The sequence below is a fragment of the Peromyscus maniculatus genome, chromosome 6, assembly GCF_049852395.1.
Source record: "Peromyscus maniculatus bairdii isolate BWxNUB_F1_BW_parent chromosome 6, HU_Pman_BW_mat_3.1, whole genome shotgun sequence".
Lineage (NCBI taxonomy): Eukaryota > Metazoa > Chordata > Mammalia > Rodentia > Cricetidae > Peromyscus > Peromyscus maniculatus.
The window spans coordinates 87681833-87696474 of NC_134857.1; the positions used below are offsets into that span (position 1 = coordinate 87681833).

Here is a 14642-nt window from a genome sequence, read left to right on the forward strand (position 1 = left end):
CTCCCTCAGGAAGTAAAGTCCACTGGCCAGAGTGCCTAAACCACTCTGCCTGCTGCTGGACTACAATGCCTGCTTGTTTTCACCAAGCAGCGGAATGAAATTCCTTAGGAAAAAAAGTAACATTTTAGGAAAAGTAACTATTTTTCCTCCAAATTTCCTTGTCTATAGAGGATTCATTTGCTGAACACATCCTTAAAGGTAAGGTGAAAATGGAACTGGGCCTTGGGATGGTCTTTTCAGGGGCCTTGGAATAACTGCAATCTCTGTCTAGCCTAATCATCTAACAGATGTCACGCACATGCATGATACACACACACACACATTCCCTGGCATTTTTCTGTCCAGCCTAATCGTCTAACATGTTACATACAAGCGTGAGTGAGAGAGCGCACACACACACACACACACACACACCAGCCTGCTCTAACAATTGGAGATGAGGGTAATACCCATTCCTCAGAACGCATACATTCTCTTTATCAATATATAGGTATTTACTTACTCAACTCTGTTTGAAGGTAGCAGTATGACATTCCAATCTTGAATACCTAGCATCTCTCTCCTAAGGTGGAGACTAGTCTCCTGCAGAATCATAAGTCCACTATCACATGCAAAATATTTAACCTCTAGACAGTACCCTCTATTTCAGTTCATTCATATTTCCCAATTGGGCTTCCCAATTTCTTTTCCTGATGTAGTATCAAGTTAAGAAACATATAATGTACTTTGTTGGGGTATCTAGTTCTTTAAAAAACCTAAATGCCATACAAAGGGGCTGTGTAAACCAAAGGTCCCCGTCCCATTTATTTTTCTTTAGAGTCAAGGGCTGGTTCCCAGAACTGGAAAGGGAACACATGGCTTCCTCTAGAATTGGCTTACAGGTGGTGGAGATTCTGAGCACAAGTGGAGTAGCCATTCCTGTCAAGGGAGTGAGGTTGAGCCCTTCTTTACACCAGGCAGAATTCATATGTAACTAAGTGGGAAAGAAAAAGTAAAATCACAGAACAATTGCTTTTATACCATGGGAGAAAAAATAGAATTTAAAATTTAGCCATGCACACCTATAATCCCAGCTTTCAGGAGAAGGCAGGACTGTCTTGAGTTCTAGGCTAGCCAGAGCTACATAGCATGACCAGGTCTTAAACACACACACACACACACACACACACACACACACACACACACACACACACACACACACCACATAAGTTTCAATCACTTCCTTGGCTACTGAAGCAACTATGTTTTGGCTCTGTCACAGTGATCTTCTGTACTAACATACAGGAAGCCTCATGATGAAGAGGGAAGAAAAGGCCCCCCCTTACACTAAAACCCTGGATGGAGGATGGGGATGGATGATCGTGTTGCATTTCTTCCTGGTAAGTTTCTCTCCCCTTTCAGACTACTAAACTGTCTAGAGAAAAACTTGAAACAACCTAATAAAATCACTTCAGAAATAATGGGATTTGAATAGACAGGCAGCCAGGAACTTCCCCAAACTGCTAAGATCAGAGGCAAACCCAGCTAAACCCAGCTGAGCTGTTTCCCTTGAGACAAAGAAATATTCTCATCCAGTCCTCTTCTCTGCCTCTCTGATCTCTTAATCAGAGAATGCTCCAGGCTTGATGGGCAGTTCTACTTTGGCAGCATGGCAATTGGGATTTGGGACGTTGCATTTTTTACTATACTAGGGATAGCATTGGGCATTTCTCAAAGTACTCAGCCCTGTCAGGTGAGACTATTCTTGTAATTCCAGCACTCAGAGGCCAAGGCAAGATGATTGCTGAATGTTCAAGGCCAGCCAGTCATACATGGCAAGACCCTATCTCAAAATAACTGCCCACTCAGCCTAACATGTACACAGTACTTCTTACAGTAGTCCCTGTGCTGGTGTTTGTCTACTTGACACAAACCTACACGTCTGGAAAGAAGGAACGGCAATTGAGCAATTGCTTCTATCAGACTGGCCTGTAAGCAAGTCGGGGTGGGGGGAGGGGGGTTTTCTTGATTAATGATTGATGTGGGAGAGCCCAGCTCACTGCCTCCTCAGGACAGGTGGTCCTGTGTTTAGGAAAACAAACTGAGCAAGCCTGGAAAACAAGATAGGAAGCAGTATTCCTTCATAGCTTCTGCTTCAGTTCCTGCCCTGACTTCATGGTAGTCTATAAACTGTAAGCTGAAATAAACCTTTTTCTCCCCAAGTATTTTATCGTATCAATAGAAAGCCAAGTGAGACAGCCCCCTTCACTGATAGGGTTGGGAACATTTCAGCCTGCTGTCCACATCCCTGCTTCCCCATAACTTCAACTAGAATTAAACATTGTAGATCTGGCATGTAAAGCTAAGACTTCTTGCCCTCACCTCCAAGAACTGTTGGGGTTACTTTGTAAAAAAAAAAAAAAAAAAAAAAAAAGTGGTCATGTGCATTATCAGGATGCCCATTCTAAACACTGATGGATCCCATCATGGCTGTGCCTCAAATAACCCTGCATTTCTATTAACTTGGAGACACACTCATAAAAACACCTTTTTCTTGACTCTCCTCCCCTGCTTAGATTTACAATAAGAGGCCACGATGGGCGAACAAGTCCTGCTGAATAACAGACATCTGTATGAAATTGGAGGTGGGAACACATAATGCATTACTCCTCCATTAATGATAGAAAGGGAGAAGGCAGAGCTTCTCAGTTAAGATTTGTGTATTATAAAACTTAATAAAGCACAATTTGTTAAATTCTGGCTTCATTACCAAAGAATAGAATTTTGTCTCTCCTTCCATAGAAACATTACTAACAGGGAAACTAAAGATGCCTTAACCCTGAGAGCCCTGCCTGGTTGGGCCTCCTCTCAAATAATGGTGTATGGTGTTAGTATTGTTGGATAGTCTGGTTCTCCCACTTTTTCTACATTTTTCTGAATGGCTGGCAAGTCATTTGATTAGTTACTGCTAAGAAAAAGTACCTCATAATCAGGGTAGTAATGTCTTACTTGGGTAATATGATGGTACTTTTTGAAGCACAAAAAAAACATATACCAAACTATTAACAATGAACTCAAGCTAACTCACTGCTCATAGTAATAATGTGCATCCTTAGGGCAATACATTTATTTCTGTGTGAATTACAAGCATGCTTTTCTTTAAGATTTAAACTCCTGAAAAAGTGAAAAAAAACAAAGGCAGAGGGAGGTTACATTGTAACTTACCATACTTTCATATATAACTGTTTCTGTGTTTAGTATGTCTTACCAGACATATATGCCTACTCTGAATACACAGTAGCCACTAATTAAATACCCGCTCAGCCACTAATTAAATACCTGCTCATAGGGGGTGAATAATCTGATAGACAGACATATTTATAATTAACAAGAGGACAGATGAAGTCAGAGGTGCAGAGAGACTACAGAAAACACATTAAAAGCCAGGTGTGGTGGTGCACACCTGTAATCTCCGCACTATTAGGCAGTGGCAGGAGGATCATGGGTCCAAAGCTAGCCTGGGCAGTACAGTGAGATAATGTCAGAAAAATAACATATTGACCGGGAATATTGGTTGCTCTGAGGTTATAAAGTTTTAATGAGGCAAATTAATTGGGAAAGCATTTTAAAATTACATCTGTGGTTGCTATGCCAATAATGGACTAGTGAGGATTGTACCTAGACACCAGAGTATTCATTGGACAAGCTGCAATACAGGCAAGAAAACAGTTAAGGTCCAAAATTTAAGGAAGATACCAGGAATAACTGAAAATACAGATCTGATCACATTGAGAGGGCAGACTAAGATGTGGAGAGGAACCTGCCCAGCAGGGAATATAGAGTCCAGAGTTGTTAGCTGAAGAATTTTGGTGGGTGATGAATGCTCACTAGAGTTAGGAATAGGAAGAAACACTATGAACAGTTTGAATGGCTTAATCTTGGACAGAGTCCAAGGGACTTGTAAGCAAGAATGTGTTTGTATAGTCTACATGCATCTGGAGTAACCTGTGTCTCTAATATATACTGTTTGAACTTTAAGGCAAAGTGAATAAAATCACCAGAGAAAAGAGGAATAAGACAAATCTTGAGGGTAATCAATGTGGGAATAAATGGAATCATTCAGAGAGGGGGGAAAAGTGAAGCAGGCAGATGTCTAGAAATTATCAGGGATAAAATGATATGTGGACACTGCTGAGGTCACATAATAGAAATAGCAACAATCTCCTGACTTAGCAACAAGCAAGTTATAATCTTGGTCAGAGCCCTTACATGATGGGCACTAAGCTAGTGAACTTCAGTTTTCAGTGGAATATTATGATAAGAGGAAGTAGACAAAATAGACTGAAGAAACTTGTCTGTGGAGGTCAAGACAAGCTAGGATAATACTACAGAAGGGCCTGGGAGAAAAAGAAGCTGCCATTAAATAAAAGTAACCCTAACAATTGGCACTGATTTCAAAATGAGTCAAGGCTGATCTCCCCACCCCCACCACATGGGGGGGGGCACTTAGTATTTCTTTTTTTTTGTTTCCAAGACAGGGTTTCTCTGTGTAGTTTTGGTTCCTGTCCTGGAACTCCCTCTGTAGCCCAGTCTGGCCTCGAACTCACAGAGATCTGCCTAGCTCTGCCTCCCAAGTGCTGGGATTAAAGGCATTCGCCACCACCGCCCAGCCTAGGCACACTTATTCTTATGGGTCCAATACAACTAACTGCTTTTGCCAGGTGGTGTTTGCCCTCGCCTTTAATCCCTGCACTCAGGAGAGTTCAAGGACAGCCAGGGATACACAGAAAAGAAACTGTCTTGAAAAACCAAAACCAAAACAACAAACACTGCTTTTAAGTTGGAAAATAGGGGTTGAACCATTCCTAGGATTTTGCTTGACTTGGAGGTAAGACAATTACAATGGCTGATGAAAACTCTGAAGTAGGACTGAAACCTACCAAACTTGATTCAAGGCATGGGATCAAGACTAATATTGTAGTCTACTTGGTTAATGAAGGGAAAATACACTGGGAGAAGTCTTTAGAATCTTCTAAAGAAATGAATTAGGAAGTTAAAAGTTAAAGAGCTGGCTGGGTAAATGCAAGAGCCTCTGTCTTTCCTTTTCTGGTACTCAGTGAATACACAACACAGCCTGTTATTGGACAGGTCACACTCAATTCATGGCTGTCATACCCAGACATTAGAATTAGAAAGAATAAGAAACAACCTGAACAAAGAAGAAAAGTCCTTACTGAAGACCAATAGCTAGCCAAATTCAGATGATTAAGAACAGAGGTAAGCCAGGAGTTGTAGCACATGTATTTAATCCCAGTTTTGGGAGGCAGAGAGAGGAGGATCTTTATGAGTTCAAGATCAACCTGGTCTGCACAGTTCTAGGACAGCCAAAACTTTTGAGACTTTCTCTCAAAAAAACAAAACAAACAAAAACCAGGTAAGCAGTCTGTGGACACCACCACATAGCTCATACACAAAGAAAAAAAGGCTTACAGAATGACACCTCACATTGGTGGTCCTTGCTCTTAAGAAGTACACTCTATTTTGAACTGAGACAGGTCTAGTGCATTGATATTTACACAATTTGCTAGTTTGATTTTTTTTTTTTTGAGAAAAATAATAGATTGCCAGATAGTGGGTGCTAGAGACTGAACCTGGGTCCTCTGGGGTGCAGTAAGTGCTCTTAACTGCTAGGCCATCTTTCCAGTCCCAAGTTTTGTTTTGTACTTTCAAAATCAGAATGAGAAAACTGTTTAGGACTCCTTTCTGAACTTTGGAAGCCTCCTAAACACTGCCAATTCTTGGTCTCTTGCCTCCAGGTAAGAAATACTATTCTGAAAAAAAGACTAGAAATGATGATTAAAGAAGGATGGGTGCTGGTCATGATTCTTTAGGAGTTGAAGAATGGTGGTATCCAAACGGAAATAGTTGTGTTCCTCCCCACTCCCCCAAAGCATGTGGAATAAACAACCTCCTGAAATGCTATGCAATAAGGAAACAAAATAGTGGTGAGTCTGGAGTCAGTCTAGGATATAAACTTCACTGCCTGTAACATCACTGGCATTTTTTTTCTCTCTAAACTTTAACTTCTCACCTACAAATCAATAGTGACACATCCTTTTCATAAGACTTGAAATGGGGATTTCAAGTCTATATTTTCATGACTATGTCTCACCACTTTAAAGAGGAATGAACTGCTTCTCTCACCCCTATTACGTAACCAGAAAGCACCAATAAGAAAAATGGGTAAGGACTGATAGAACCTCTGGTAACAGCACTAGCCTACTTCTCACCTAACGAGGACCCTGATGTGCTTTGGTTTAGGTAAATGTGTTTGTGATGGGGATGACCAAGACATTTGCAATTTTCTTTGTGGTCTTTCAAGAAGAGTTTGAAGGCACTTCAGAGCAAATTGGTTGGATTGGATCCATCATGTCATCACTCCGTTTTTGTGCAGGTATGAAACTGGCAACAAGCTTACTGTCTATGGAGAAAGACCACAAAGGTCTTTGACAACACTGTCATGACTTTAAGGTACTGTTACATCCAAGTTTACCTATTAATATGCATTAATATCAATATGCAATATTGAAAGAGACATCATGGTGTTTAAGCACTACTTAACTTGGTAATTAGGTTGGGAAAATGAGGGTTAAAAAGGAATTAAAAATCCAAAATTCATGACTGGAATTTTTCATGCCTTGTTTCTTTCTAGTCTGATAAGGCTTTCAGTCCAGTGAGCCAAGACTGAAAGTGAAACCTTTCAGTTTTAATTATGTGACCATATTCAAAACAAACATTAAACCAATTTCTCCTCTGGTTCTAGTTAGTGCTTAGTAATACGGTAATATGGAGATTAGTGGTTCATCTTTGCACAAAACAAAGGTCACTAGTACAAATACAATTTTATTTTCTTGAATATACAATATTTTAAAGTAGTCATCTTGCTTTCTTCTAATCATTCATTCAAATCACACACAGGGATTAAGGGATGCCAGAACACATTAACTTAGCACTTTCTCTTTCTTCTCTTAAGGTCCCCTGGCTGCTATTATTTGTGACATACTTGGAGAAAAAACTACTTCCATTCTCGGGACTTTCCTTGTTTCTGGTGGCTATCTGGTCAGCAATTGGGCCACAGGCATTCCTTTTCTTTGTGTGACTATGGGACTGTTACCAGGTGAGTCTACTGTAAATAGACTATATATAAAAGATGAAACAGGAAACCTTCCTATTGCCCAAGGTTCCTAAATAGATGATCTAATCTGGTTAACTAATAACCTAATAAGAAAGGAATTTCAAACTTGTTTTTCTTTTAGGATTGGGGTCTGCTTTCTTGTACCAAGTAGCTGCTGTGGTAATTACCAAATACTTCAAAAAACGATTGGGTCTTTCAACAGCAATTGCCCGTTCTGGAATGGGACTGACGTTTCTATTGGCACCCTTTACAAAATTCCTGATAGATCTTTATGACTGGACAGGTGAGTCAGTCTAAGTTTCTAAACTATTAACCCCAAAAGGTTAATGTTTAGCCCTCCCTTTGATGACTACAGGTGAAGTTTCAAGACTAATAAATTCCTCTTCCTCGATCCAAGGTCACTGTGAGACCCTAGTGACTCTAGATCTTGCTATGTAGACCAGGCTGGCCTCAAACTTGTGGTAATGCTGGGATTACAGGAATGAAGCAACACACCACTTAAGTGCAAACACTTGTAGAATGTATTGCTATAATATGCACAAGGTTCTGGGTTTAATCCCTAGTACTGAAGATGAGAGGAGAAATAAGGATGATACTTAATAGAAGCACATCTCCTTTATTAGAAAATATGAAAAAAAGAATCATCCATGACCTAGAGGCTTTGCTAGCCTACTCAGAATTCTCTTTGGAATTCAACACACGAGATCCAACTGGAAACAGTGTACAGTAACACCCTTAGAAAAACAATGCTCTTCTCTTTTTCCTCCAAACCTTCACTAAAAATTGTAACTAAAATAGATTAAATAGAAAAAGTATTTGTAAAAAAATTATGTTCCTATTGGACATACATGTGTGTGTGTCTATGTGTATGTATGTATGTATGTATATATGTGTATGTATGTATATATATATATATATAATTTGTATATATATAATCAACTAGAAATTTCATAAAACCATTTCAGTTTTCTAAAATATTTTAGTTAAAATGTTTGTCTATTTCTATCTTTATAGTAGTTTCATTAATTCTTTCCTATGTAGTCTCATGGTGAATGGGAATCTCCAGCTGACAAACTTTAAGAAAGCCTACATAGTTTGTTCTCTCCAGAAACACAAGTCATAACTTTGTTCAGGACACACTGAAACCAAGTACTCAGTATCAAAGGCAAGACTAGCATGTCTTCTTTCAAGGGAATTTACAAAAGTATCAGGCTGATGGCTGTTCCCTTTTCTAATGTGTTTTTCCCCATGATTCCTGTCAACTAATTCTGTATTTCCTACAACAAAATCCAGTCACCGTAATATATTTAAAATACCCATTAAGCCAGTATGTGGATGTGCACAACTTTAATCTCAGCACTCACCTGGGAGACAGAGGCAAGTGGATCTGAGAGTTCAAGGCCAGCCTGGTCTACAGAGCAAGTTCCCGGACAACCAGGACTATTATACAGAGAAACCCTGCCTGGAAAAACAAAACCCATTAAAATGTATTATAACTTTGTGCCATTCAGATTAGCAACTTGCCTCCCCACCTTTCCTTTAGCAAAAATAACCCCTTTTCATATGTCTTCTTGGTCCAACTTCCTGGTTTTCTATCTCCAAAGTATTCTATTTTTCTGTAGCATGTATATTGTCAATAGATTTAAACGCTTTCAGTTGAATTTGGGAGGCAAGAAAGGAGAGATGGCTCAGCAGTTAAGGCATTTTGTTATTCTTCCAGATGACTAGAATTCCATTCCCAGCACCTACATCAGACATCTCACAACTGCCTAGAATTTTAGCTCCAGGGGATCTGATTCTCTTCTGGCTTCAGTGGGCCACACACATGCATGAATATTGAGTACATAATGCATGCACATGGAGACACTTACATACACATAAAATACACTTTTTTTTTTTTTTGGTTTTTCGAGACAGGGTTTCTCTGTGTATAAAATACACTTTTAAGTAAACATGGAGGCAAAGTAGTGTTTTCAAGAATTAGTGGACTTTTCTGAGTCTATAAACAGAAAGTACCATGAACCAAAGAGTATTCTTCTCAATTTCTTTCTTCTACTTAGGTGCTCTTATATTATTTGGAGCTATTGCATTGAATTTGGTGCCTTCCAGCATGCTCTTAAGACCCATCCACATCCAAACAGAGAACAATTCTGATATTAAAAGCAAAGGGAGCAGTTTGTCTGTAACTGGACCAGAGGTATCAGACAGGACTGAAACATCATACTGCAATGAGACACAAGAGTCTTCCATCCAAGGCATTTCTACAAAGAAATCTGGACCATCTACAAAAAATTTAACTGTCTTAGAAGATCAAAGTGAAGAGTTCAGCAATAGGCCTCACAAGAACAGACTGTTACTTATGAGCAATGACAAAAGTTACCAGAAAAAGTTGGTTTCATGGAACTGTAAACAAAATCTTTTAGATATTTCTCTCTTTAGAAATCCTTTCTTCTACATATTTACCTGGTCTTTTCTCCTCAGTCAATTAGCATATTTCATTCCTACTTTTCACCTAGTAGCCAGAGCCAAAACACTTGGAATTGACATAATGGATGCCTCCTACCTTGTATCTGTAGCTGGTAAGAAAACCTATTTCAAGCTTCCTACCTAGAAGGAAAAATTAACTTTGCTTGTTAAAAGTTTATTAAATTTTATTTTAAAACTGAAGCAAGGAGAGAAAGGAGGGAAAAAGCAAGAGTGATCATGAGTGGGCTGTGGACGGCTAGGGAAAGCACATTTTCTGAGGCTAAGCAGAATACCTTGCATTTCCTCATGCAGATCTATAAACTGCTATATTGCCGATTCAAGCGGACCCAACTCACTTTATTCATTTTCAGGTGTCTAACACACTAGACATCAATTACTCCTTGGGTAGAAGCTTAATTTCAGAAAGCTGGTGCTAAGTGTCAATAACTAGTCTGGGAAGAAGGAAATCTCAGCCAGAAAACATAGTGTAGTAAGTGGAAAGATTGATTCTGAAGCTTAACTTCTCAGGTCAGGCTCTTGCTCTGAATTTCCTTGCTGTGTGACCTTGGGCAAGGCATCCTCCTCTGTGTCAGGATTTCCTTTCCTATCTATAGGATAGGCATAGCACGCTGCTTTACCTCACAGCTGTATTATGAATGTAATGTATGTAATTCAGTGTAGTGCCAGGCCCACAGTTAGCATAATGTTCTACTGGTATTTGATGCTAAATATATTTCTTCTTGAAATAATTGTGAGATAAACATGACCCTTGGATTAGTCACTAATCCACAGGTTCATGTTTAAAATAAATTAGAATGTAAGTTTTTAAAAAGTTCTTTTATGTAATTATAAAATATTTTAAGACCAAATGCTTAAGCTGTAGATTCTCTCACCTGACAAAACAGAAAGTCTGAAACAAATGAAAATGGGTAAGATTGAATCTCTTTTGCTGTAAGCCAGGAATTCTCAGTAGTCAACTTACCTACCTTTTCTTCTACATATCTCTTACCTACCAAGCCCTTGCAAAGCTCAAGACACCTAGTTTCAAATGTTCTCACTGCAAAGATGCTGTGCTTCAGTGAAAAAATGCTGTTACATTATGTAGACTAGGCTAGCCTTGAATTCAGAGATCTGCACACACCACACACCCCGCTGGGACTAAAAGCATGTGCCACAGGCTCCATGTTATTCTTGATGAAAACAGCTTTTGGTATTTTTAACTGCTATGTCTTGTAACAGGATAAACAGTAAGAATGCTGAGTGAAAAAACAGGTTCTTAAATTTTACTGATTACACCATGCCACCTATGTCCCAAATGACATTTTTAGACTTCTCACATATTTCCAAATTTACTATAACAACCTTTGGAGGTCTTAAATTCCAAAGCTTCATAAACAAATATAAGTCCCAGTGTCTATGTTTTTTAATGTAAGATTTTTTTAAATGTTTTCTCAGTTTTACCATATGACTCCTCAGGACACTTAAGTTTCTTATCTTCACGTGCAGACCTTTTAAGAGACTGTAAGACCTCTTCAATCCATGGTCTTTCTAGCAAGGATTCCACACACAATTAGAAAAAACACATGGCAACTTGATGGTTTCATGTTCTGCTGGAGGCAGCATTTCGCTATTTTATTAACGTGTTTAGAAAAGGAAAGTAACTTATATATCCTGTTTTGGTACAAAATCATTTTTCCTTCATATATTCTGACAACAAAATGGAGTCCTACTACTTGGGGAAAGATGTGCTTATACACTGACATTTTTACAAAAGGTGTTACAAAACACATAGATTGCCAACTTCGTTTTCGCTGTTCCAGGTATCACTGAGACTGTCAGTCAGCTCATTTCTGGATGGATTGCTGATCAAAACTGGATCAAGAAGTATCAATACCACAAGCTTTACCTCATTCTGTGTGGTGTGACTAACCTGCTTGCTCCTTTGGCCACCACATTCCCACTTCTTATGGCCTACACCATCTTTTTTGCCATTTTTGCTGGTGGCTACCTGGCACTAATACTCCCAGTACTGGTGAGTAGACTCATTCATTAATCTTAAACCACTCAATACAAAGATCAGTAACAGCTTTCCCAAGAGCGAATTCAAATTCCGTATTATTTTTGATTTAAAAAACGACATAAGAGACCTCGGAAATCCTACAGCTAGCTATATCCATCCTGTCATTATCTTACTGTGTAAAGAAAAGAAGCTGAGAAGACTACCCACATAGAACAGGAAAGGGAGGAACAGATCAGCACCAAGATTCCAACTATCTTCTATTCACTCCTCTCCTTCAGGCTCTAGGGGTCTCTGTCTCTTGCTAGAACAAAGGCATGTAGGTCTTCTTACATATGGCTTCTGTGTACTTTAAAAACATTGTTTTGACAAGTTCTCTGTTTTTATTGCAAAGTGACTTATATCCTGAATTCAAATGGAACTGAACTGTTTTTTTAAGTTTTATAGGACAGTGTATGAGGCTTAGGCAAAATTCCAGGTTCCTAAGGCTGAAATCAGCTCCTTGTGTTACCAGATTTCTTATAAACCTGTGGCTGGTAGTCAGTCATAGGTGGACTTAATATTACTCTAAGCACAGACTGCCAAAATACTATTTCCTAATGGAGAAGGAAAATCATTAATGTTTGGGGGGTAAACACACTCCTCAACCACATAAAAGGTTAACCTACCAAATTCAAACCAATGTCCCCCACTAAGAAACTGAAAAGACCACCTTGCCTAGCCAAACCACTGTTTCCTAGTTGACGTCTATTTGCTTTCCTAACACTGGGGGCAAAGGACCATCCAAATCATCCCAGGAGTAAATTCATTAAGATTAAAAAAAAAAAAAAAAAAAAATGGTAATCCATAAAATGGCTAATACTGATTTCTAATTGCAGGTTGATCTATCTAAGAATTCTAGAGTACACAAGTTTTTGGGATATGCCAGTTTCTTTGCTGGAATGGCTGTCCTTTCTGGACCACCGATAGCAGGTAACAACTGAACCACACTCTAAGCAAATTTCAATGAAGAAAATAGTCTAGGATCTATGGCAATAGTACCAGGTATAAGTGCTGTATTTGACTTTCCCATATTTCCTCTATCCTGATCACCAATACAGGAAAATCTGAGAGTTAATTCTGTAGATGTGCTATTCTACTTTACTAGAAATAACCAGTTTAACCTAAATGGTATTTTCTGCTTGCCAATTTAATGAAAAAATTGACTACTTGCACACACAAAAAAAATTATTCCTAGGGAACAGGCTTAAATGTTAGATTCTCACAGAGCAACGGTTCAATATATTTGATCTTACTGACTGCTACCATATTTGCACTGTCCACAAAAAGGAACTTACCTTAAAATTCACTCTATTTTTAAATGGTTTGTTTTGTTTTTGAGACAAGGACTCATTTGCTGAAGCAGGCTTCATACTGCCCATTCACCCAGGAAACCTTAAGAACTTCCTGATCCTCCTTTCCCCACCTGTGATTACAAGTGTGAAATCAATTACTTGGGTTATGCAGAGGTGGGAAATGAAATCAAACTCAGGGCATCCATGCTAGACAAATAATCTGCCAACTGAGCCAGCCCTCACTTTTGCTACTTTTAGACCATAACTGAAACTGTGATTCTGCCCTATCATTAAAAAACAAAATCCAGGGGCTGGAGAGATGGTTCAGAGGTTAAGAGCACTGGCTGCTCTTCCAGAGGTCCTGAGTTCAATTCCCAGCAACCACATGGTGGCTCACAACCATCTGTAATTAGATCTGGTGCCTTCTTCTGGCCTTCAGGCAGACATATATAATAAATAAATAAATCTTTACAAAAAAAAAAACATTTATAATGATGTTAAGTTTGTACTTTTTTTAAATATATATATTATTTTTGAGGCAGGGTCTCATGTAGCTCAGGCTAACCTTAAACTCACTACCTCGAGGGTGCTTGCTAGCTTTGAACTCTTGATCCTCCCTCCTGCCTCCATCTCCCAATTGCAGGAACTACAGGCATGTGCCACCATTCTTGGCTTCTATTTAATTTTTTTATTTTTTTAAATTTACTTTTATTATATTTGCATTGGTGTTTTGCCTGCATGTATGTGTGAGGATGTCAGATCTTGGAGTTATAGACAATTGTGAGCTGCCATGTGGATGCTGGGAATTGAACCTGGTCCTCTGGAAGAGCAGTCAGTGCTGTTAACTGCTGAGCCATCTCTCCAGCCCCCTATTTTTTTTTTTAAATGAAAAAGAACAGACTACAACAGAGCAAATTAGAAAATAGAATCACTTTATTGTGAAACTTGTATTTCATGCACACACCTAATGCATTATAAAATTTATTTGTTTTCAATCAATCAGAAAAAAATGTTTATAGCTTTTTCTTACCCAAAATGTAGACTACTTAGAGCTCCTGATAGATACTTGTATCCACTAATCCTAAGAATTGGGCAGTTCTAACAAGTCAAGGGTAGTTATAAGGCTACTGCTAAAAGCTCACATGGATTTTTTTTTCTCTTGGAGTTGCTCACAGTATCTCAAGTAAGATTAAGATAAGACACTAAACTAAGGACATCTCATTGACAGTGATGTTACATGGCTAAGCATCTTGTTAAAGGAAAAGGTTTCAAGGAAGCCCTTGTTTCTGTAAGTCATTCCTCTATAAAACGACAGAGGACTTTATAAAGACCATTAGATCTCTTCCCAAGTTCTGACTTCAGCAGCAACTACCAAAAGCACTACAAATTATTTGTTTTCAGATTAACTCAATTCTTTGGAATGGAGCTGTAGGTCAGTGGTGGACCACTTGCCTAAAATGTGTGAGACCCTAGGTTCAATTACTAGCACTTGAAAACCAAAATAAAAACAGTATTTTATTAAGAGGTATGGGAAATTACATGATTGTATTCACCTTTAACTCTAAATGTTTACTGGTAATCTTCAGAGCTGTAAGAGATTCTCGTTTTTTACTTACCCATATCTATTACCAAATGAAAAGCTGAAATTCCT

At 38.7% G+C, this 14642-nt stretch overlaps 1 protein-coding gene across 3 annotated transcripts in view; it reads left to right on the top strand.

Moving 5' to 3' along the window:
* Nucleotides 1–14642, top strand: part of Slc16a4 (solute carrier family 16 member 4) — a 21479-nt gene continuing 6837 nt past the window's right edge. The window contains exons 1-8 of one of the 3 annotated variants that reach the window (XM_006979507.4): nucleotides 1–198; nucleotides 1262–1379; nucleotides 6301–6433; nucleotides 7013–7156; nucleotides 7296–7457; nucleotides 9235–9753; nucleotides 11461–11672; nucleotides 12536–12629. In XM_006979507.4, coding sequence (XP_006979569.1) covers nucleotides 1293–1379; nucleotides 6301–6433; nucleotides 7013–7156; nucleotides 7296–7457; nucleotides 9235–9753; nucleotides 11461–11672; nucleotides 12536–12629 — 1351 coding nt within the window. In that variant the 5' untranslated portion in view covers nucleotides 1–198; nucleotides 1262–1292. The remainder of the gene's footprint in view (nucleotides 199–1261; nucleotides 1380–6300; nucleotides 6434–7012; nucleotides 7157–7295; nucleotides 7458–9234; nucleotides 9754–11460; nucleotides 11673–12535; nucleotides 12630–14642) is intronic. The other 2 variants (XM_015998161.3, XM_042279682.2) reach the window with 2 other exon arrangements.